This window comes from Centruroides sculpturatus, unplaced genomic scaffold, assembly GCF_000671375.1.
Source record: "Centruroides sculpturatus isolate CEXI.00-Female unplaced genomic scaffold, Cexi_2.0 scaffold89, whole genome shotgun sequence".
Taxonomy (NCBI): Eukaryota; Metazoa; Arthropoda; class Arachnida; order Scorpiones; family Buthidae; genus Centruroides; species Centruroides sculpturatus.
Window position 1 is genome coordinate 58989 of NW_019384460.1, and position 23629 is coordinate 82617.

General features: G+C 27.7%; 1 protein-coding gene across 1 annotated transcript; it reads left to right on the plus strand.

The window, feature by feature from the left end:
* Positions 1-4382: 4382 nt before the first annotated feature.
* LOC111620823 (protein FAM3A-like) lies at positions 4383-21743 on the plus strand. The gene is made up of 4 exons (XM_023362815.1): positions 4383-4439; positions 14808-14883; positions 18860-19009; positions 21404-21743. Exons 1-4 carry the CDS (start codon positions 4421-4423, stop codon positions 21519-21521), a joined length of 363 nt encoding a protein of 120 aa, XP_023218583.1. The 5' UTR covers positions 4383-4420; the 3' UTR covers positions 21522-21743.
* Positions 21744-23629: the final 1886 nt, after the last annotated feature.

The window sequence follows — 23629 nt, forward strand, 5'->3', positions numbered from 1 at the left end:
GTATTGTTCATATCATTTCTTAGTAATAAATTAATTGATTTTAATAAACAAGATCAACTAATTGCTAAACCTTTTTAAGAATTGCAGATTTATTTATAATTAAACAATTTTTGAGACATTTTATCTTCAGATCACTATTAGAATATCCTATTTTAAATAAAATCATCACATTTTGAGTAAAAAAAACAAAAAAAAAAACAATCTTTAAATTAATTAAAGTGACATATCAAGCATGTATTAAACCATTTATTGTGAGTTACTGTAATGGACACTTGGTACATGTGCTTGGTTGAGTGGCTAGTGGTACAAAGCTGTGGGATTATGACTGAATGCCCCTAAGGCGGAAGTCCCCTAGCTGCGGCAACGGTAGTTGTTGTGATAGTAATCCTGCACAGTATGAGAGGAATTGCAAGTTGAAATACTTTGTTTATTGGTCATTTGTTGCTAAGACATTGGCAAGTGCGAAGCAAGAAGAACGAATGGAAACCCCAGAATAGATTTGAACCTTGGGGTACAGACTCTCAGGTGTCGACCACCTTGAATTTGTGCCCGGCTAAGATTCCCATTAGCCATAACAATTACATAGTAGAATATTTTTTTTTATTATAACGTAAAATATTCTGTTGCATTATAGAATTTATATTATTTAAGTCAAAATTATTTTAGTTTATCTAAAAATAATATACTTAAGTGTTGGTACACATTAATTAAAGTATAACAACATAATAATAATTAATTGATTAATTAAATTCCATGACAACAATAAAATATAAAAAAGTTTCAAAAAAATTGGATGAAACAATAAATGTTTTCACATTTTGTCTTTTTTAACATTTTCAGACTAGAGTCAAGCTCCACAGGGTTTTCTTTTCTCACTGATTTTCCCAAGCCTATTTCCTTGGCTGTGGTTTTGCTAGCTAGTAGATAGGGACAATTGACTCTAATCTCAGGTGTTAAAAAAGACAAAATGTGAACACATTTATTGTTTCTTCCAACTTTATGAATACTTTTTTTATATTTCATTGTTGTCCTGGCCATTTATTTTATTTATTTATTAATATTTTTTTATGATTGTGCTGTCATCATGGAATTTTTAAACAATTTTGTATAAAAAGGCAGATGACTATCTCAAATAAAAGGTCAACTCAGCCATAAAGATTGTTGTGTTTCTGAGATGAATATATTTTATACTAGCTGTTACCCGCGACTTCATCCGTGGGGATTTTGCAAGCAAACCCCATTTATATTCAGTATTTCAACAACCTTGGTAATTGCTATATAACACCTACCGCTGAGAATGATGAGAATTGCCGAGAATCAAACGAACTATTTTCAATTTGATCAATTTTCTGGAACGTTTACAATCATTCTATAATTGAACTAATATGCAATAACAAATTTGAATTTAAAATGGTTCAAACATTTGGTTAAAAAATAGAAATATATGAAAATATTTATAACAATGTCTGAAATGTTATCAATTTAATACAGTTAAGTACTCAATGAAGACTAAACGTAGTTGAAAACAAAATATCAAAATTTCGATAAATATCTGTCCATATTTCCCCATATTTATCGAAAGCCTAGCTATCTACCTATTATTATACCAAAGAATTCCTTTGATCCTCAGAATTTTAAGAATGCAGCCTTTCGATCATGGATAAAGCGGGCCTATACCCACTGTACGAGTATGGTTGACACACAGAGAATTAAATTATATACGTACAATAGCTGTACAACAGGGATATCATATAAGTGAAATTAATGCTCTTATTGATAAATTTTGTAATCAAACAAATAAGCAACCTACAACTAAGAACCAAGGACGAAGAGTAGTTCTCAACTATATACCTTTCCTACAATCAATGATTAAAAAAGTATCTCACAAGAATAATTTAAGAGTTATTTATCGTCGTAATCCGACGATTTATAGAATTTTACGAAATGATAAGAAGAAAGGAAACCGTAACAATAGTACAGGAGTTTATTCTATTCCTTTAAGTGACTGCCGTTTTAATTCAGATCTCGTTTACATTGGTGCCACTATGAGACTTTTAAAACACAGGATTAAAGAACATAAGTATTCTATTACTAAAAACGTGGACAGCACCATCCTTGCAGCCTTCGCTAAACATCAAGATATTAATGTACATTGGGACAAAGCATCCGTAATTAGGACAGCCACCAACAAATAAGTCCTTAAACATATTGAAAAACTTGAAATTTACAATGCGCATATTAACAAAGGATGCATCAACCATAGAGACGCAGAAAGTCTATCCTGTGCACGAAAATCTTTTTACCATGACAATTAATTTTTTTTTTTTTTAAATTCTTTACCACGATTAATTTCTTAATATTTTATTTGTAATTTAATTTTGTTTTTTACGTTTCATTTTGTTGTAATTAATTTCAATTTTTTAAACTGTTGTATTGCTTGCGTTCAATTTTATGTTCGTTTTCGTTTTAAAGTGGCTTAACTGAGGAAGACTATTAAATATAGTCGAAAACGTTTTTATTTTATTAAATACTTCGTTGCTGGAAATACTAAGATGTTTGATTATTTTAAGTGCAGATACTTTGTTTTAAATCAACATAATAAATCCAAAGTTATTTATAAAATGCAATTTTAATCACTTGAAATAAAGCTAATTGTCTTCAAACTCCAATAGCTTAGAATAAATAGAATACTTTCTAAAAACTAAAAATATTAATAAAATAAAAATACAATTTATAATGTATTTATTTTTATTAATAACAATGTTGTTTTAAATTTATTTTTTTCTAATTGAACTTGCAAAAAATTACTCAAATTTATTCAAACATTCTGATTAAATGATATATAAAATTTATTCTTTATACATTTACAAAGATTTATATAAAATATTCTTACTACAGTATTAATGCTATTTTACTTCAAAAACTGACAATAATTTATCTTTTTATTAATATTTTAAATTTTATTTTAAAAATCATAATTTACAGATGAAAGCTCTGACTAGAAAATTCCTTCAATAGTAAATCATTGATATATCAGTACTATTGGTTAAAAGAGCTTGCATTTAATTTAAAATTTTGTATATTTTTATAAGCTATGGAAGATTATTTTAATCAACTAATAAAGGAATTTGATGGAAAATTTGCCATGTGTCTTTAGAATAAAAACACAATACTAGTGTTTATTACGCCACAAATATAAAACAGGACACGGTTTCAAAAAGAAAATCAATTATTTTAATCAAATTATTAGTAAAATAAATTTGAAAAACCATTATTTTATTTTTATTTTAGAAGTCCCAGTTTATCTTTAGAAATACAATAAAACATTAAAAGATGAAGAAAAAAACAATTGAAAGTTTTACACTAAAAATTTGATGATGATCTGAAATGCTAAATTGTTAAATTTATTTATTTTTCTGAAGATGGATTATATTTATTAAAACCAACTTTTGGGCTGCAATTTTCAGATTGCAGACCTATACATTCTCACTGTCATCTATCCATCTGTCCTTCATTAAACTTGAGAATAGAGTTATATGAAAATTGAAACCAGATATGGAAAGTTTAAAGACTGGATGCCTTGATTAACTATATACAAACTTCCAGTCTGGACCAGGAGTCATATAACTTTTTAAAAGATGATTGTCACACTGCCAGGCTGCAAATTTTAATGTCACAATACTGTACATTTGATTTTTCACCTTAAATGTTTCTATCAATCGGAATATATATGATATGAAATGAGAGGAAAGTGTATGATTTAAATTTAGATTTACTTATACATATCTGAGAAAGTTTTTTCTGCACTTAATTTGTGCACTTTTGAAACAATGACTTTGTGAAATTTGATATAGTATCATTAATACTGTGTCAAATTTCAGAAAGTCATTGTATGTGTAATTTTTAGGTGAGTTGGAAAACCTATAATATTTAATTTAACTGTTATTTAAAGATTTATGAATAAAAGTTGTAAAATGTTATGTATATAAATATCACACTTATTATACACATTTATTAAAAAAATATTTTAAAAAATTCTTTTTATTGCATTACTAATAAAACCTCTTTAGGATCTTTATTGTATTTTTTTTATTGCATTATTTATTAAAATTATTTTATGTAAAATAATAATTTCTATTAAACAATCATTTTTAAAAAAATTTAAATTTTAAAATTATCATAGTGCAGTTTTTACAATGTATAAAGGAGATTTTATTGTTTTTATTTTACATATAGCTTTTATTTTTGTTTTTTAAAAAGATATCTTTGTTTCTCATGAGTCCTATATACTATTTTTATATCTATTATCAAATAATATAAAAATGATTTTGAACAAATTTGATAAATAATACTTTTAATTTTTTTAGGTGTTTTAAAAGTATTTATAGGATTGGCATTGTTATATGGAACATTTATAGTGATGACATACTTTTCATATGGTAATATTTAGTTAATTTTTTAAAATTATAAATAAAAAATTATGACAAACTTTATGCATACATTTATCATATATTAATTTGTACAAGAAAATGTTATATTAAATAAAAGCAAATCTATTAATTTTTAATAATAAAATGATAAAGATGGATTCATTATCAGGCTAAAACTAATTAAATACACAGATATTACATACTATGGATTGAAGGTAAATGATTATATAAGTGAAGATATTAAGTGAAGATATAAGTCATGATTTTCTATTCAATTTAATAATTAGAATTAAATTAATTAATTTAGAATATTCTGAATGAAAAGACAATCTATGTAAGAAGCAGGAGTTGTGGGTTTATATCCTGCTCTAGATCAATCTTTTCTGTTGGAATCATCTAAATCATTTAACTTAATTTTAATTATTATATTTAATAAAAGGTGATGACTTAATCCCCTATCTTTAGTCCAAATTACATAATGGGTGTGTGTTTAATTAGCCAATTTATAACCTAATAATGAATCAGCTTTATTATTTGATTGTTATTCAGGCTTATTTTTACATATAATTACAGAAAAATCTCGTTTTAATGGATCACTCAGGCTGCTGAAAATTATCTATTGTTCCAAGAATTCATTATATTATGAACAACAAATTTTCCACATACCCAGGAAAATATCCAATATTCCAAAAGAATTTCCATTTTTTAACTCCTACATATAAGAAATACCAGAACTTGAAATTACTCAGTCTCTTTAAATCTCTATTCTCTATTCTGTAGAAACATCTATGTTAGAAGATTGTATATTATGATATACTTGTGTATGACAAAGTTGACAGAAACTGTATATACTGTAATCACAAATACAGGCAAATTACATGTTCCATAGCACTCCATTTCACTTCATGATTTCTTAAAAAAGCATATCCATCTTGGTTTGTTTTGATGCCACTTTTCTGTTTATTGAATACAACAACTGCTTGATATTAGCAATGTCATATATAGCCTGTTCATTTATGCAAAAACTTGTGAGAAGGTCTTCATGACTTGTAAAGATTCAATAGCATCTAAATTTCAGCACTACACTTGGACTAGCATCAGAATGTTTACTCAATGGATTTTCCTTAATTGTATCAGCCTTCTAACTCTGTAAAATTTTTCATTTGTACATATTCCAGATGTAACAAGTACATCATCAAATGCTACAGATTTTCAGAAATACTCAAATATTAACTAAGAATTGAAAAAACACAAAGCTTACAGTAGATGGGGCTAGAAAAAAACCCTGTTATTCAAGTAACAGATTTGCTAAAAGGAGTAAAATTACATTGATTTGTTGGGACCTGGCAAAAAATTGTTATTCCAAGAAATCCGTTGTTCTGCAATCCATTAAAACAAGATTCTATTATATCTATTAGTTTTTATTAATCATGTTCATATTCATATATTGTTCTATTTTAAAATTTAAATGGTTATTTTTCAATACAAATTTTTTGAATACATAGAAGTATAGGGTATGTCAGAAACATCTGACAGTTTTTAAAATAAAACAACACTTCAGGGGAAATGGTAAATATTTATTGCTTTGCATACATACAATTTTTTCTAGCAGAGAATGAATATGTATCATTGTTATATCTTAAAAATAACATCTTGTAAATGACCACCATGTCCTGCTAATTAAAATTTAAAAACTGTCAGGTGTTCTGGTGCATCCTATAATTGAATCTAACTATATTTATTATTTTTATTCATTGAGATATGCAATTTAATTAGAAGTATGAAAATTAAACATAAATAGATTTCATTCCAATAAATTAAATATACAGTCAAACCTCAGTTTACAAATTTAATTTGTTCCTAAAAGTTTTTTGGGAACTGAATTGTTCTTAAACAGAAACAAATTTTTCCATAAGAAACAATGTAAAATGGATTAATCTGTTTCTGCTCCCAAAACAAAGTTTTTTTTTTACCATATATATATATATATATATATATGGTAAAAAAAAAACTTTGTTTTGGGAGCAGAAACAGATTAATCCATTTTACATTGTTTCTTATGGAAAAATTTGTTTCTGTTTAAGAACAATTCAGTTCCCAAAAAACTTTTAGGAACAAATTAAATTTGTAAACTGAGGTTTGACTGTATATTTAATTTATTGGAATGAAATCTATTTATGTTTAATTTTCATACTTCTAATTAAATTGCATATCTCAATGAATAAAAATAATAAATATAGTTAGATTCAATTATAGGATGCACCAGAACACCTGACAGTTTTTAAATTTTAATTAGCAGGACATAGTGGTCATTTACAAGATGTTATTTTTAAGATATAACAATGATACATATTCATTCTCTGCTAGAAAAAATTGTATGTATGCAAAGCAATAAATATTTACCATTTCCCCTGAANAGTATTAATAAATATATTAAACATTAATATTATAATATATAATATATATAAATAAATTTTTGTTATTTAATTTGAGTTAGGAATCTTTAAATATGAATTATTGGATGTCATTTATATTATGCAAAAGTTAATTAACGTGATTTTTATTAATTAATTTGATTTAAATCGAATTGTGATGCATACCAAACTGGAAGTAGTGGAACTGGAACTGCATGCTCATTGAAATTTAATTTGAATGTCATTGATGGTTCATGTTGTGATGTCTAACAATGCAAGGCAAATCTCAGTGCCACTACTGAATTGAGTAGTCCTGTCATTGATTGGTCGGGCTGTCAACTTTTTTAATACAGGAAGTATAGGAAGTTGACCATTGGTGGTCAACTTCCTATACTTCTGAGTACAGTGGTGCATCGTATAACGTATGCCTCGAATAACGGATGCTGCAAACAATGGACTTTCTGTTTGGCCATTACGTGACTCGAGCAACGGACTGGCTTCGAACAACAGACTTTCCGTTCGGCAGTTACATGTGGCAAACAACAATTTTTCTGCAAACAAGAGCGAATGATGTTTCCACTCTTTTGCTGTTGCCAATGACAATCTGCTATTTTTATAATATATTAGTATTATTAAAATATATTATTAGTATATCTGAAGTATTATTAAAATATATTATTAGTATATCTGAAGTACAGAGCTCCTGTTGAGATTCAGCTTGCTCCCTTGTTTATTACATACATCACCTCAGTGCAGGGTATTTGCATTTGTTCAAGTGGTTGTGAAAATCATGGCTTCTAAATAAACAGAAAGGTGGTTTGAATTGAAACAAAGCAAGAAATCATCAGAAGGAATGAAAGTTGACAAAAAGTTTCTTGTCAAATGGGGAGAAGTTCAGGAGTTTACCAACACTCATTATCCAAACAGTGCTGAGGCCAACAGGATCAATGATCTCTACAATGACACCCTTGCCCGTCATTTCCAACAGGTGTTGAAGAAGAGAGAGAAACAGACCACCCTGGACATGTTTTTCAAGAAGCAAGCTGCCAAAAAACAAAGGATGAAACAAGAGGAGATAAACCTGCAAGCTCTGGCAGCCTCTCCTGAATCTGACTCCAATTAAAAACAATAAAAAGAGACCCGCTGCAATATGTAAAAAGTCTGTATCTGTATGAAAGTGTAAAGAAAGTGTTCCTCCACCTCCTCCTCACAACATCTGACTACCCGGCATAATTGGTGACTGCTCCATTTTCATTTTTTTTATAGTACAGTACGGTTATTTTATGCCGTGGAACGAATTATATGTTTTAACATGTATTTCTATGGGAAAATGCGTTTCATATAATGGACTTTTCACTTAACGGACGTGCACTTGGAACAGATTAAGTATGTTATCCGAGGCACCACTGTAACTTGTTCGGAAACCAAGTTATCATACATAAAGTGACGCAAATGTGACTTAAAATTTTGTTCGTAAACAGAGGCATTCATAACCTAAGGTTTGAATGTATTTTAGTTGAATAATTAATTTTTAATTATTTAAGCACAAACAATTGGATTAAAATGTATTTGAATATTCTGTACATTATATTATTTGCATTCAAAATTTTATTTAAAAACTAATATGTATAAAGTGATTACAATATTAAAGATTGTCTCTTTCTTATATATTAAGATATATTGGCATACTAGATTATAATACATTTTTATTTTACAATTGTTTTCATCAAAGAATTGTGTAAAGCTACATAAAAATATAAACACAACATATTTCCTCACTTTCCACACAATTTATTCATGAAACTAATATTTTTGCTAAATTTATAGTCATCATTGGATTTTACATTTAAATAACTAATGGAAAAACTTTTTGTTTATTAATTAATCAAATGTAAATTCTGAAGTTAGTTATAGGTTTAGCTGAATATATCAATGTCTTAAATAAAGTATAGTGGTGAAAATTATTTCTGTTTTTAAATTGACAAGTTAAAATCTGGGAATTAAAATAATTAATTTTTGATTTGATAAAAGAAGTGTTTAATTTATCTTTCAGTTTTTTTAGGGGGTGGAGCAGGTAGATATCATTTAGCTTCAGGACTTTTCCTGTCTTTTGTAAAAATAAATAAGTTATAATAGTAATAATGTGATTAATATTATGTGATTAAAAATTATTTACATTTATCTGACTTTTGCTAGCCAAAAATCTAAGTACAATCTAATATTTTTCAATTATAAAGAGGAATATGAAAAATTCTTCAAAAAATTAAAAGAACCATCAGACGAAAAGAATTACAAAAAATTATGAATTATCAAAAATTCAAATTATCTGTTTTTTTGAAAATTAATTCTACAAGCTACTAATGTTTAGTTGTATTCCTTATTCTTTGGCACTATCATTTTCTTATTAGTTTTTTTTCCCACTTTTTTAATCTCTTTAATCTTGTAATCTAAAGATAATCTGTATGTGTGATGTTTAGACATTATAAAAACATAACTAAATTGCTCTATTATCACTAAACCTAAGAATCATGTGACAATATCACTTATATCCTGCAACTTTACAGAACATACAGTATGCATTTTGGGAATCCTTGAAATATGTGCATTATACAGATCAGTTGACTGGATGCAACGTTCTCCTTTTAAGTTTCATTTTCAAAATATGAGAACTACTAAATTCAAATTATCATGTTTATATTTAAAACTCTTGCATAACTATATTTTTTAAACATTTATTTAAATATATATTTCAAGGGGAATAAAGTAGATTTTCTGTTTATGTAATAAGTTAATTCAGATTAATCAAGTTCATATTAATCAGGTTTAATATAGTTTAGATTTTTTAATCTTGTATTTATGTTACTATTAGTGATGTAACACTGATAGTAAGAGAAATTCTGGATAGATTTATCTCATTTACTAAGTTAGGAAAGAAAAATATATTCAGAAATTTAAAACTGTTTTTGTTGCTGTCTAAGTTACATTTTTTAACTTTATAAATTATTTCTACAGATTTTGTTACTTTCCTGACTGTTATATATAACAGAGGGAAAGTATGGCAATCAATCAGAAAATGCCCCCACCAATATTTTAACATTCTTGGGCTCAGAACACCTTGAAACATCAAGAAATGCAAAAAATTTGGGAGTTTTTTCTGTATGTATGGATGTTAGTGTTTGTGGAGAGCACAATTTTGTTTGCCCTCTTTAAAGCTTAATAACTCCTGTGTTTTTTGTTAAGAATTTCCGAAATTTTGCAGAGAGGTTTGTTTATAAGGGAAATTGATGTTATTAAATTTTGGTGATTAAAGTTCGAAGGGATGGGGAGATAGAAGGTCCTATGTACAGTATCTCTAGTAGAGTCAGACTAAATGACAATTTTACTTATCAGTATTTACAACTTTTTTAAAACCCAGCCCTATCCTCAAAATTAAGCTTTTTGCCATTTTATAATAGTTAAAAATATAAAAAGTTTTTAAATAAAATTAGTAATGGGACGATACCAAAATTTCTCATGATTCTGATTCTTTTGAATACTTTCTAAATTTTATTTTAGTTTAGAAAAATTAATGATTTACATTACAAGCATGGTACATTTATTAATTAATAAACATCAACCTTAAGAATGGAAAATGATTGGGAAATCCAGAATCAGCTTTTTGTAATAATTATGAAAATCTACTTATATATGGATACTATTATGTATTATATTTTATTATATACTATAAAATAAATTTGTAATCTTATTTTGGATAAAGTTAATATTGCAACACTACACCCAAAAAAATCATAGCTAATTCCCTTTTACACAACAAACTATCCTTTCATGTTATCTTTGGAAACTGCTTTGTTGGCCGACGTGATGACAGGGGGAAGGAATAGTAAATGAGAAGATACACTTTTTTCACAAAGGGGTATCTCTCATAAATGATTTAACCCCATCGTATTTAAATGAAGTTTGGCAAATGATGCAACAAGCCGAATGATATAGTATGAGTCGTCACGAGTTAGCCGATTTTTGAATTCATTCACTTGAGCCATGAATATTTAAATCAATTTTTAAAACTCAAAATGGCAGTATACTTAGCTCAAGCATGTATTTTTACTCAGAAATGCACAAATTGCATTTGAAAATTTAATGTATACCACATCATCTGTGAATCACAACAAAAACTTTCATAATTATAATGAGAAAGTAGTTTTATCATTATAAGTAAACATAATAAATATTAAAAATAATTATATATTTTATTAATAATTATATAATATTTTTCAATTAAAATATAATTGTTTACATTTTAGAACATTTCGCCAGCCTCAATTTGAAACTCGATAGCTCAAAAGTTCAAGCAAAGTTAACTCACTTATAATTAATTTTAAAAAGCAAGCAAATTTGAAATAAAAAATTAATGAAATTACTAAAACATAATCAAATTTAAATTAATCTTTTGTTTGAAACAACATTAAAGCAATTTCTATAGTTATGTCACATGAAAAAAATAATTGTAATTAATTGAAAAAATTGTAATGGAGGATTCAATAAATCTAGGCAAAATTAAATAAATAAAAATTATTAAAAATAATAATTAAAGCTCTCGCCTTTACACCAAAACTAAAACTAAAAGTTAAATCAAATTAATTTTAAAATTTACATTATTTGTGTGCTGCGGTGATGAAACATTTTGCTTTTAATATTTATATAGATATACAGAATACAGATTGCTGGCTGGATGGCAACCTTAAAGTCACCCTATCTTCCCTAAAATGGGGACAGTTAGAACCAGCTGAGTGCAATGTCTTGTCACTCTGACTGTGCAAAAGAAAAGTCCTCTGTGACAAACATCACTGCCTATATGGGCCATTATGTACTTTCTGCTTTATCAATGTGAAAGTTTCCAATAAACTAATATTTAATTGTTAATATCATAATTTAAAAAATTTTTAATATTCAACTGAAACAAATAACTAATAATCATATAAAATGTGGAAGTATCATTTTAAGAATCAGAAATTTTACTGATATTTTCTTGATTCAAATACCAGGAAAATGTCCAATTGTTCAGATTTTCAATTCAATTAATCGTCTTGCCATTACTTTAAATGCCTAAAATATGCATTTGTAAATTGTGATTTAAGGATACCACAGACGCAGAAAATGGCAACTTAAATCATTTATTGATACTAAATATAATTCCTGAACAGTTAATAGTTGTAGTAACGCACTAAATAAATTTTCAAATTTTCGAAATTGAACCTTTGTCTTTTATCAGAAAATACAATTTTACATCCAGAGAATCTTCCTTCCCTGAAAGATGATGTAATTGATGCATATTTAAAACACACTAATTCTTTGATTCTAGTCTGTTTTTGGATCAAAAATAGTCTTTATTTCCTTGTAGAATGTTGGATACAATTTATCTCTAAAAATTCCGGGTTTTTGTCCAGAATCCCCTGCAGCTGTTTGTATAACCTTTCATATAGACCACTTTTGTTTTACAGTAATGTATTATGTACTTTGTCCACAATTTTAATTGCTTCAGTCAATGGAAGATTTGCTGTTTCCAAACTGGTAATTGAAGCAGGTAGAATTATAACAGCAGCTGACAGTTCAAGATGTTCTTTGATTAATGAATTTGAAAATTTGTCTTTTGCAATGGAAGCATCCACTGCTTCCTCAGAATTGATGTTATTGAAAGTCCATTTCCACAACTGAAAATGGTTCACATAATAAATGGCAGCTTCTCTCCATATTCCCCAGTGAGGAAATCTGAGATCAGGTTCACATTCTTTAAAAATTTAATTTGAGCTGGGCATTTAGTGAATACATTTTTCATGTTTGGTATTAATGAATTCACATCTTTAAAAGCTGCTCTTGGCTTCTTCAGCAACTTGAAGAGCAAGGAGTAGACACACAGCATGTAGCATTTTTGNATATTTATCCGGACAGGTTTCAAATTGCAAAGTTTTCTTACAATTTAATGGCCAATGTAACCACCATTTAACTTAATTACATTAAATACTCAATTAGGCATTGTTTCAATTAGATTCTGAAGGAATTCAATCTTAAGTTTATCCCAAGCATCTGAAATTGCTGCCTTCAAATGATGAATTGTGGAAAACTGTTTTCCATTGGATAAACTGTACGAACCATCATCAACAAAAGATTTTCCATCAGATTCAGGTCAGGGCTTCTAGCAGGCCATGTCATCAGATTAATATTTTTACGTTTAAACCACATTTTTGTTGATTTAGAGGCATGCACAGGGGCATCGTCTTGTTGAAAGATCCAATTTGGTCCACAAATATTTGATCAAGATTCCAATAAATGATTTTCAAGCATGCCTTGATACTTCTCTGAATTCATTCTTTGAGTTATAAATGCTAAACCTGTGGTTCCATTGAATCCAAACGCACCCCACACTATTATTGATCCCCCACCCATTTGGCGTTTTGAAAATATTTGTTTTTCGGTTCTTAAATCGTGCCAATAATACTTTCAACCGTCTGGACTATCTAAGATGAATTGTTTTTCATCACTGAACAAAACTTCAATCCATTCTTTGGGCCATGGCATGTGTTTTTGTGCCAATCAAGTCTATCACTTTTGTGCTTTAATGAAAGTGGTGGCATTATAGCTTTTTTTCTGAATTTTAACACTGGAGATTTATTTAAAACTCTCCACACTGTTGTGCTGCTACAAAGTAAGTCTAATTCTTGTTTTATTTTTCTTACTGATGTTTGTTTTGTGCAGCAAACCTTGATGATTTGTCTTCAATCTCAAGGTATAAGCTTCGGTTTTGGACCTGTCTTGAATTTTAGTACATTCTAGCCACGTCTTTTTGATAAATAATCACCAACAGTTGATTTTGGACGATTTATATATGCTGCAATTTCTCTTATTGACTTGCCTTGTGATTTATAGGCATCAATCTGCCCTTTTTCATAATCAGATAAATTCTTTGTTCTACCCATTTTAGAACGTTGAACAACATAAAGAATTTGTATTACAATTAGATATGTAAGCTAATTTGCATATTTCAATGCTTGAAACTAAACAATATTCTGTTTAAGTCATAAAATGAGTGCCTGTCCGGATAAATATGTAACAGTTTTTTTGTATAAGATTTTCAAAAATATTATTTTCAGTGACAAAATATTAATGTTTGATTAAAATTCTTATTTTGCAGTGTAGAAACATGTAAATCCATATTATTTTTAATAAAACATTTGTCACTTAATGCAGCAAATTTGTGTTTCACTTTAATTTTTTCGTGTCCGTATAAATTTGAAACACACCTTACAATGATACTCTTGCCCGTCATTTCCAACAGGTGTTGAAGAAGAGAGAGAAACAGACCACCTTGGACATGTTTTTCAAGAAGCAAGCTGCCAAAAAACAAAGGATGGAACAAGAGAAGATGATGCTGTAAACCCCGGTAGCCTCTCCTGAATCTGACTCTGATTAAAAAAACAATAAAAAGAGACCCGCTGCAATGTGTAAAAAGTCTGTATCTGCATGAATGTGTAAAGAAAATGTTCCTCCGTCTCCTCTTCACAACATCTGACTACCTGGCATAATTGGTGACTGCTCCATTTTCATTTTTTATGGTGCAGTACGGTTATTTTATGCTGCGGAACGAATTATATGTTTTAACATGTATTTCTATGGAAAAATGCGTTTCGTATAACGAACTTTTCACTTAACTGATGTGCACCTGGAATGGATTAAGTACGTTATACGAGGCACCACTGTACTTGTACTCTTTATCATAGTTAATAATTGAGGATAGATTTGTTCTCTTTTACTTCTTTTGCTTATATTTAATTAATTTTTGTTCTCTTTTACAATTAATATCTTGTATAAAGAAGTAAAAAGGATAAATAATTTTTGTATTCTATATTCAAATACAGTTGGATTATTTTTATAATTAGCAATAATATGAACTATTAAATTCTTTTTACAGGCATTCCTTCACAAGACATTATTGCTACAAATGACAGTGTTATACAGTTGATGAAAAAACCATCAGAATTTCAAAAGTAAATGTAAATGAAATAAATTAATACAGTTTAATTGCAATTTTTTGATTTTAAAAAGTAAAGTTAATTAATTTTAATTTTTTTATGATGTAATTTTTGAAAATTTTTCATTTTAAAACATTTTCAAAGATTATTGTAAATTTATAAAAGAAGAATTTAGTCAAAATTTTATATTAGAATATAATTGTCAAATGTGGGGTTTGTGGCTCCACGTTATTATCTAAATTAAATGCTTATTTCAGATAGCTAACTGATTAAATTTATCAAGAAGGAATGTTTTCATACTGTTTTGGGACAGCCTCATCTTCCTAATGAATATAATTCACTGTTAAAATCAAATTCAAACTTTCAAACCATTTTTGGGGATTCCTGTTTTTGATGAAAAGTTCCGTTTTTGAAAAAAATAATCGTGGCTATTGTATCATCTGAAATTATTTTTTTATTTTGCGCACACAATATACAATTTAACCTGATTATAATGTCATCAAATGTAATGACAACCCTAATATAACATCAAATTTTTATCGGTCCTACAATTTTACTATACTAGATAATGTTAAAAAAACCCACTTGTAATGACATAAAACCGTTTTAACATCATATTTGAAGAACTCCCAAATTTACAAAATTAGATTACAAATTTTATTTAACATAGAAGAAATTACGTGTTCAGTTCTAAGGTCAGAGTTCTTAGAATGACTGGGTGGTACTCTCCCCTACCTGACTTCGGTGGGGTGAGGTGGCTATTTTGCCTGTTTGTAGAAGAGGATTGCTTTTTTGTATTTTATTTTGACTTGATTCTCGGTTCCCTGACTACCTACGAGTCTGGATTTTTTATGCGCAAATGATTTGGGCACCTAATACTCTGTGCCAAATATCAACTCTCGACATGTACTCCTTCATACCTCTATGCTGGTAAGAAAATCGGGCAGTACGATTTTATAAACAAGACAGTCTTGTCAATAAAGACATAAATAACGCAGTAGGAGATTGGTGAATGATCAACACAGTCACATCACAGGGAGAATAATATTATCATGTTGATACGTGCTTCTTGTCCTTAACATATCCCATGTTGAAATTTTTCTCCGTTGTGTATTGAATTTTTGTCGATGTTAAGCCTAACAAAAACAAATTTTTTTAAAATAATAATTTTGGCTACTGTTTTGTTAAAAATTATTTTTTTATTTTGCACAAACAAAATAAATATATTGAAAAATATAAAAACAAAAAAATTATGTTTTGAAAGTTTGTTTTAATATAAAAATTATGATGCATAGCAACATCTAGTATCAAAAACATTCCACTGCAGAAATGAGTATATTCAGGTCAATGGGTTAGGTCAAATGAGGTCAACACAAAAATACTCAGGAACAACACTGGACAGTTAATTACTTACATTATACTTATGTCCACTCTGGATATTCTTGTGAACTAGGATTTGTTATACCGAGGGAAGAGAAAAACACAATTTCTAATTAAAATATATTTAATATAATGTAATTTTGTTACATTACATTACATTACATTAAATATATTTTAATTGGAAATTGTATGTTTTTCTTTCCTTGGTATAACAAGTCCTAGTTCACAAGAACAACCAAAGTGGACAAAAGAATAATATATTATTATCATCTTTACAAAAGAGGATATTTATACAAATTTAGTAGTATCATGATGATACAGAATATATATATATATATATATTCCTAATTGCTGTACAGAGATTATGCAAATATGGATCAAAAGATTGACAAAAATTCCACTAGTTAGATTCATTTAGCAGTATAACCAAATTTTTGCTTTAATAAAGCAGATATAATTTGTGTATTAAGTTTTAAGAGAATACAGTAGTACCTTGACTTACGCTACCCCGACTTACGCAAACCTGGAGTTACGCGATTTTCAAATCCTGTCGATTCATCTGTTGTTTGAACGCCATGCAACTTTTGATTACTCACTCCCCCCACACTATTGTTCAGCTTACATGTTCGGACGTGTAGCGCGGAATCGACACATAGCTACAATTTATTTTGTGTTATTTATTTCTGTGTTTGTTATATCTACGGAGACTTGAGAGACTCTATGTGGTGATTTCTTGTAACCGTGAACGAATCAAAAGACGAGATAAGATTAACGAGAACATTTATTAGCTTACATACATCTGACTTGGAGTTTATACAAATTGTGAAATTATACCCCGACTTACACGAATTTGACTTCTGTGGTTATTGCTCGGTCCCACCTATCGCGTAAGTTCGGGGTATTACTGTATTATTATATTTAATAATGTAATAATTTTTTCTTCATTGATTATTTTATAAATGAGATTAAATAAGTCAGGTGGGCATTGACCCGTTGACACAAAATATTGATATTAATAAATATATCAATTTCCCAACTTAAGGAAGTATTGTGAGATCTTGAACACCCCCCTAATTAATTAAAGATTTATGTCAGATCCATAATTTTTGAAATAATATTTCTGATTTTAAATGGAAAATTTTTAAGTTAAAAATGAAGGAAACTGGTAAAATTCACTTCCTTTTCAACAGAAGTTCTAGATCCTTTTTGTTTTCCCTTATCTTCACAAATTTTGCGTCACGCACAGTCCATATACCCCTCTGTAAACCCTCACTCTTCCTAAACACGTGGGAAGAATACAATATTCCCATTGGAGAAAGACTTCGAAAAAGGGGATTCTTTAGTATTATTCGGGGAGTACGCCACGAAATTCCACAAGAGAAGGACATATTCCATATTATCTCCCCACAGCCATCGCCCATAATCAACTCCCAAAGTTCATACAAAGTTTATTTCTAAGTTCCCAAGTTAATGGAAATGTTTATTGAAGTGCTCCCCAAGAATTAAAAATGAACATTCACATCGATCTAAGTACAGAAGAATATATATAGTGAGGTAGTATGTTTTAACTAGAAATGTGATCTCTCTCTCTCCACAATATCATAATCCTATATTGAAGGTCCACTTTGTATATTTTTCCTTTGTTCTATTAAATATTCGATTATTTTATGTTAAAGAAATGTCTCTCATTATGTCTGAATCAAAAGATCTCATCCTCTCCGTATTGATTCATAAACGTGTGTTAATCTGCGTGTAAAATAACAGTTTAACTGGTGTCAAGGATCCTGACGTGATCTAGAACTTACCATCTAGATCTTTCTAACATATTATAAAAAGCCCTCCTTAAAGTTTTGAGATCAAACTGTAAGTCCCTCCACATTCGATTTCTTTGACTAGAAAAGCCATTCTTTTAGACAACCCGAGGGCTATTCAAATGGATAGCTGCCAAATAAGTGGTACAAGAGTCTTAACTACTCTGTATCCCTGGCTAGTCCCTCACAGCATGCAGCAAAAATTCTATTATTATTTTCTATAACTTAATAAAAATTTAGTAAAAAGTAAAACAAGAAATAACAGACTAACATCAAAACTAATTTAAAATTAGCAATGACTAATATTCAAAAAAATATTTTAGATATGTTACATTTACATCAATGACAAAAGTCAAATTAAATATACTTATGTTAATTTATAATCATATATGAATAAACAATTTGATTTATCTGCATTTTTTTCTTTTTTCTCTTGTGTGTGGCGTGTGTCAGTTCAAAAGTTTTAAATGTTGCCCTTACATAAAAAAAAGGTTGCCCATTCCTTTAAGTAATGTTTTTATATAAAACAAAATGTTGTAGAATAATCATATAAAATCTAAATAGTATTTAACTCCACATTCAGTGCTTTAATTATGAAACTATCATTTTCTAATGATTATTTATTTTATATTCTTTTATGCATAAACATAATAGTTGATAAAAATAAATTGCTTATTTTACATTTTGTTTTATGATGTTTTTCTATGACAACTTATTATGTTATCATTACATATTAATATAAAAATAGAAAAATGGAATTTATTGTATGAAACTGACTATTTATTTAAAATTTTTTTTAGTATCATCTCTGTTCCAGTTCCAATTAAAATTGGTGATATTGTACCAAATTGTGGACTTAAACTTCCATGCAAAGATAATGAATTTTCTGTTCATATTTATACTGGAAAAGATCATAATGATCAACCTAAATTATGTGTTGATGGAAAATAGTAAGTTTCTATTTATCAATATTTTATATATTAAAATAGGAACAATTTCATTACAGTTGGTTCAGTAAAAGATTTTATTTTTTGAATTTTTATTTTTAAGTAAGTATAAAAAATTAGTAATTTAAAAACTTCCTTTATTCCTTTGGTATGATTATTTAGCATGACTAAGCTTAGTAGAATACTGATAAATTTAAAATGAATAAAATTCAAATAAACCAAATTACATAAATACTTCTGCTGGTAGGTTATCTAATTTTTTCTGTACAAGAAATGCAATGTTTAAAAAGATAGAAATAGATTTAAAAGTTATTCTCTAAGTAAATATCTTCAATCAGGCTAATGCTTTTGTTGGATTTTTTATTTAGCATTTTAAACATTGTTTTTCTATTTAATTATTTTTTGTTAAGATATATAAAATGTAAAAAATTTATTCAAATAAGAAATCTAATATAGGTATTCCTCACTTTACAAAAGTTTTCTTTGTTACTTCATTTTTACAAAAAACATAGTACAGTAGAGCATCGATTATCTGAATATCAATCAACCAAAACATCAATTAACTGAAAGCTTTCCAGTCGGCAAATTTAAATTTCCACTAGTGCTGTGGCGATGCAATCTTTGGCTTTGTCTTGGACTACTCCAATATTATTTTTGTTGGTATGCATGTTTTAGCTGGCAGCACTGGCACAAGGTGTACATGAGAGGGTACTTAAGGACATGCCAGGATTTGAATGAATTTCAACATGGGATAGGTTAATATATTTTTTCGTACATAATTGTTTATCTGAAAAATCGATTTTCTGAACAACCCCAGTCCCCAATTGATTCGGATAATCAATGCTCTACTGTATTTGCTTTTGCTGACTAAAACAAATCTGAAGAGGACTTTTGCTTTTACAATAAAAAGGTGAAAAGCAAAAACAATATTCAGTGTTTGTTTTGCAGAAAGCAGTTTTAGAGGTACTGTGCATTTCAAACAGCAAGAAGCATACAACTGTTGTGAGCATCTAGGCTTTATGTTGATTTATTTTGTGTATCTGTTAGCAAAAATAAAATGATAAAATGGAAAGTATCATTATGTTATCCGTCAGTCCATTTGACTTTGTACATCCATTAATCCACTTGTATGGATTGATGGATGTACAAAGCATGATATTCCATTCTCTTTAGTTACATAATTATATTAAATTACAATATAATATATTTTAAAATTTTATTATATATTATTTAAATTATTGTAAAGAATATTTCAAAAATAACGAGATTTTTTTTATGACAAATAAAACAGTTATTTAAAAAAATTAAGTTTTATAGATATAGGGTGGTTATAATTAAAGTTGTGCTACTCAGACCTGTCTAGAGCCTGTTCTCATGGACATATTTTGATGAAACTTGGTATATATGTTATATGGACCATGGGGAAAAGAAAAATACAAAAAAATATATTTAATTCAAATTTTTACCACTAAGTGAAAAATGGTGCATGAAGAACAAGAAACAGAAAATGGAAACACGCAAAAGGTTTTTATTCACAATATTTGTTCAAAACGCCTTACAGCATTGTAAGATGTTTTGAACGTGTAATTGATGCAAATGGATTGCACATTAAACAAATGTTGTGAATAAAAATCTTTTTCGTGTTTCCATTTTGTGTTTCTTGTTCTTCATGTGCCATTTTTTCACCTAGTGGTAAAAATTCGAACTAATTATCTTTTGGATTTTCCTTTTCCCCTTGGTCCATATAACATATATACCAAGTTTCATCAAAATACGTCTATGAGAACGGGCTCTAGACAGGTCTGAGTAGAACAACTTTATTTATAACTGTATTTCAATGACAGATTTTCAAAAACAATTAGAATATTTGGAATCTTGTGAGTATATCCATCAGATTCAAAATATTCTAATTGTTTTTAGTCTTTTCTTAATTTCTAACAGTCTTTTAAATCATTATTTCTGTGATTAACTATGTAATACTCTTTTAAACTATGTAAACTCTTTTAGTCAAAGTAAATGAATTTTAATAATTTTTGTTTGTTTTAACTTGGGCTTTTGACTTCTATTTTTTGTACCTGTATGTGTACCATAAAAAAATACAGATATATTTTAAAAAAATTTAAGTCCTCATTTTTTCAAGACATACAAAAATTTGTGATTTTTTTTGTGTATTAAAATTGTATGGAATATATATAAACTATGTTAGGAGTATAATAGCTAGATGATTGAATGATTGAAAATATCAAAGTTATGTTCATAAAAATATGCTAAATTTGCACAATGATAAGAAAGTTCAAATCAGCTGAATAGAATAATGTTTCAGTTTCATTATTTTTGGAATATTCCTTATAGACTTTTTATAATTTTATAATTAAATTATTTTTAATCTTTATTTAGTATTATTTCCAAAGAAATTAACGGAGGTGGTCGAGGAATTAATGTTGCAGTCATAGATAATGTTACTCAAACAGTAGTACGTGTTAGTCATTTTGATACATATGAAAGAGGTATTTAATTTCATTGTTTTTCTTTATAATCTAACAAATAATAACAAATAATTAACAAATAATCTCTAATTTAATTGTGGCTAAAATTTATGACTTTTACAAAGATTTTCTATTAAACTTTTCTGTTTTTCAAGACATAATTTATGATTAATACATTATACAAATTGAAAAAATATCATATTTTGATATTATTGCTAAAGAACTGGTGGAAAACCATTGTATGTTAGTAGGACATAGAAAAAAACTGAAAGATAGGCAAAATTAAAATTTTTATGTTAAATTTGATATCATAAAAATAACTAGAATACTTATATACTTGTGTACAATAGTCATTGGATATTTCTATATTCCTTGAAAACAGAATTTATAAATATACATTTTTTTTATGCTGATATTGTTAATTCAATAATTTTAAATGTAATTATGAGATTAGCATCATTACAATACCAAAGAAATAACATTGATGTAATTGATTAGCTGAACAGTGATGTAATCAATCAATAGCAAGATTGAAGTTTATGTTCATATAAGAAACAAAAAAATTTTATATATAATTTTCATGGGACTAATATAGTGTATAACCAATTTTTTTTTCAAAATTGGAATCGGTAGATTTGATGCATTTATAAATAAATAGAGAGAAAGAAGAGAAAAGTTTTGGTTATCAGTTAGATAACCAAGACTTTCCAAGAAAAAGCAAAGAAATTGTATCTGAGCATTCAGATAAAAATATTCAACTTCAAGTCTTGAGAGAAGAGAGTGATGGTTGAGAGAGATATCTTCTCAGCACTTGCCTTATCATCTCCTAACAGAGGAAACAAATGCAAAAATAAATAATTTAGTAGTGAAAAAATGTAACTTGCCTTTCTTACAAAAACAAAAATAAAAATAAAATTTTTAAAAAAGTCAAGATTTTAAACCAGAACAGCATGAGATATGGATTTGTAGGCCAAGATACAACACCACTCACTCTTACAAATGTATTTGTGCTGAGCAAATAAAGACAATAACTTAAAATTGGTTCCCTTTTACAACTGTTTGCTTACAAGAATTTTTGATTATTACATATATGTTTAATTTTACATAAACTTTTATTTTAAACATAAAGTATTTAAAAGTTGGATATTCGTTTTGTTTTTCTTGTCAGTTTGACCTGTAATATTTTTTGAACTCAGATATTTTTGCTTGGAGATGTTTTGATTGATTGGCTCCTAAATCACTTTCTGTGTAAATTGTGCTTGTCAAGAAACCTGAAATGTAAATCTATATAAGTACTTAAGCTAAGTTAAATTAAGTTTTAATAAGAAAGAAAGTTGGTCTGTTGTAATGGTTAAACTCTTTCCCACAGAAAAGAGTAAAATGCCTAGTTTTATGAATTGAATTTGTTGACTTTCATCAACAAAAAAATTTAACTGGTATTATTCGTATGTAATAAACAGACTATATTGACACAGTATAGGATCCCACATAATTAAGAATAACTTCCCAAATATTATATAATTTTATCTCATCTCTCATGTCCATGTAACTGAATCATCTTATCACATATAATCTGTTGGAAACTTGCTGTTTATTATTGTTGATTATTGCTGAGTTTATCTTTCAGTGAACATTTAGAAAACATTCTTATTTACTTTTATTTGAATAAAAAATTTATTTTAAAATTCTTTAATATATAAGCTAGACTTTGAGAATGGATTACAGTTGTAATCTACATGTCTATCCAAATGAAACAAAATATCTACAGTAGGCTTAAATATTCATTTATATATGATATTTACCTGACAAATTAAGTATTTAAAACTACCTAATTATGCACAATCTTGGATTTTCTTTTTAATTTAAAAAATTACGTATTTATATAATTAAAAGTTTTTTGTAAATATGTATTTTATTTTTTGAAAAATTCTTATATAGTATAACTTTTAAAATTGTGAAATTTTTAATATATTCTTAAAATTGATTTTTAAAAATATCAATCATTTAATATATAAAAGATATACAGGTAGCCCTCAGTTTACACTGCAGTTCCATTCCTACAAAAGCCGGCGCAAATCAAAACAGTGTAAAATGAACCCATATTTACAGTGAGGTATAGGGTTAGGTTCTACATAAG

Excerpts from the sequence above, each read along its gene's own strand:
- LOC111620823 (XM_023362815.1), top strand. Across the intron at positions 14,884-18,859 it reads AAACCATCAGAATTTCAAAA|TATCATCTCTGTTCCAGTTC; the intron begins GTAAATGTAAAT and ends AATTTTTTTTAG. Across the intron at positions 19,010-21,403 it reads TTATGTGTTGATGGAAAATA|TATTATTTCCAAAGAAATTA; the intron begins GTAAGTTTCTAT and ends ATCTTTATTTAG.